This window comes from Colobus angolensis, unplaced genomic scaffold (genome assembly GCF_000951035.1).
Source record: "Colobus angolensis palliatus isolate OR3802 unplaced genomic scaffold, Cang.pa_1.0 Scaffold82, whole genome shotgun sequence".
NCBI lineage: Eukaryota > Metazoa > Chordata > Mammalia > Primates > Cercopithecidae > Colobus > Colobus angolensis.
In genome coordinates this window covers 1,477,428-1,479,630 of record NW_012122043.1, presented here as the reverse complement: position 1 = coordinate 1,479,630, position 2,203 = coordinate 1,477,428, and the positions used below count along the sequence as shown (strand labels likewise).

At 62.1% G+C, this 2,203-nt stretch overlaps 1 protein-coding gene across 1 annotated transcript in view; it reads left to right on the top strand.

Moving 5' to 3' along the window:
* The first annotated feature begins 461 nt into the window (after positions 1-461).
* The window catches only part of LOC105502945 (ubiquitin carboxyl-terminal hydrolase 64E-like), a 26,026-nt gene continuing 24,284 nt past the window's right edge, over positions 462-2,203 (top strand). The window contains exons 1-3 of the mRNA XM_011929642.1: positions 462-597; positions 892-988; positions 1,081-1,202. Of these exons, the coding sequence (XP_011785032.1) occupies positions 462-597; positions 892-988; positions 1,081-1,202 (355 nt within the window). The remainder of the gene's footprint in view (positions 598-891; positions 989-1,080; positions 1,203-2,203) is intronic.

Below are 2,203 nucleotides of genomic sequence, written 5' to 3'. Positions count from 1 at the left end.
CTGCCTGGGGCTCTTGTGTGGTGGCCTGGTGGTGTGAGTGTCACTGCTGCCCCTGGCCCCAGTTCCTCCTCAGTTTCCTGGAGTGCCTTTCACATGTGCTGGGCTCAGAGCCATCACACCCGTCCGTGGGACACACCAGCCTGGAGTCAGCACAGAGCCCTGAGTCCTGTCTCCCCGGCCGCCGCAGGAACATGCTGGTGTGGAAACCATGAGGCAAACGTATTTGCTGACCGGAGCGCTGCAGGTGCTGCCTCGGGCAGGAAGCCTTGCTGTGGCCGCCGGGGCCGTGATGCCGTGACCCACAGAGATGGTCGTGGTAAGTCCACACCTCCAGCATGGGCCCGGGGTAGATGCTGAGCTCCAGGGAACCCAGAGCTTCTCTCCCAGCACCTGCCACCCAGACAGGACTTCCCTCAATGGCCTGCGGCAGCAGCACCCTCTGGGCAAGCATATCCGCTGGAATGGAACCGCTGCAGCAGGTTCTGCAAAAGGCGAAAGCAGTTGCGCTGTACTATTCAGGGTCCCTGTGGGCACTGAAGCAATTTGTCACCACAGGCAGGACAGATGCGGAGACCGAGTATAGCCAGGAGGCTCCAGGTAGGACTCCTGGGTCTCTGGGCAGGGGCCCCAGGGAGAGCCCGCTGGGATGGTGCTGGCCCTGAAGTGTGTTGAAGGAGGCTGCTGCCACTGTGGGCAGTGGAAAAGGAAAGGACAGAGGGCAAAGGCCCTAGGTCCCTTGGACCCCTCTGCCTGGTGAGTGGGGAGCTCCCAGGCTTGTGTCCAGCCCAGTGTGAAAAGGAAGGAAGTCAGAGGTCCCCTCTCTGAGACTGGGAGCGCCTCCAGTTCTTGGGGGAGAGCCTATGAGTTCAGAAGGCTTTGGGGTCATCCTAGGTGGAGCCCCCTTTGCGGGTCTCATCAATCAAGGCCTCACCTGCTACCTCAACGCCCTCCTGCAGTGTCTCTTTCTGACGCCTGAATTCCGAGACAGGTGAGAGGCTGGGTGGCCTGAGGGCCTCTGGGCCAGGTCCCAGCAGGTCCGTGCGGATGAGGTAAGGACCCAGGCTTCCTCTGTGGCCACAGGATCCAGGAGAAGCCTTGGGCCTCCCAGCCCGAGCAGGCTCTTGGCCAGATCTTCAGGGGGCTGCAGAGGCGTTGTGGACCTGTGCCAACAAATGCCCTCACCACCTGCCTGGGTCTGCACGGTGAGTGGACATTGGGAGGTTCAGGGACAGGGCACCAGGCAGAGGTGGAGCCCAGACCCTGAGATCCCACGAAGGGCTGTGTGTCCCCCTGAGGGGTCTGCACCGCCCCTGACCCGGTGCCACTGGGGAGCAGCATTCAGCGAAAGTTGGGAGAAGGCGGTTGCAAGATGGCCAGAGGCCTGCGTGGGGTGGGTTCCAGGGGAGAGTCAGGAGCAGAGAGGCTGACCCATGAGTGGGGCAGACCTCTTTCCTGGACACCTCGGCATAGAGTCTGTGACTCACCTGCCCAAGAAGCATCCTGGGGCTTCGCACCATTGGGAGGGGAGGAAGCGGGACCTTGGGGGGTCACCAATGTAACCCAGGCGTGTGCTGGCCCAAGGAAGACACTGCTGGGAGTGTCCAGAGAATAGGAGCCCTCTCAGCCACCCGGGGCTGGGACACTGCGGTCCATGAGCTGATGGTGGCAGCAATCACCAAGTGTGGGGGGTGTTGTCAGGAGACTGGGGGTAGGGCTAAGGGACACTCACTCCGTCAGCAGGAGGGACGTCCACCTTGTGCCAGGCTGGGTTTAGAGACTCTGCCAAGGAGAAATGTCCACACTCTAGAGGGTGGGTCAGAGGGAAGGGCCAGTGGCCAGGCTATAGCCGGGCCCCACCTCAGGCCCCATGGACAGCTGGGCAGTCAGCTTGTCATTCCAGGGCTGACTCAGAGGCTGGGCTTGAGGGTGCTCCACTGCCCAGCCAGGCTGTCCCTGCTGCTCTCTGAGTGCCCAGTGCCGTTCCTGAAGTTGGCTCAGGGCCGATTTGCTGAAGGAATGAGTGAATCAGGGAATGGACAAAGGAGTGAACAAATGCTGGAGCTTGGCCTGGGGCCCCTGGTCAGGAGGGGAGGGCAGAGCAGGAGGAGAAGGTCAGAGCAGGAGGGGAGGGTCAGAGCAGGAGGGGAGGGTCAGAGCAGAGGGGAAGGGTCAGAGCAGGAGGAAGGGTCAGAGCAGGAGGGGA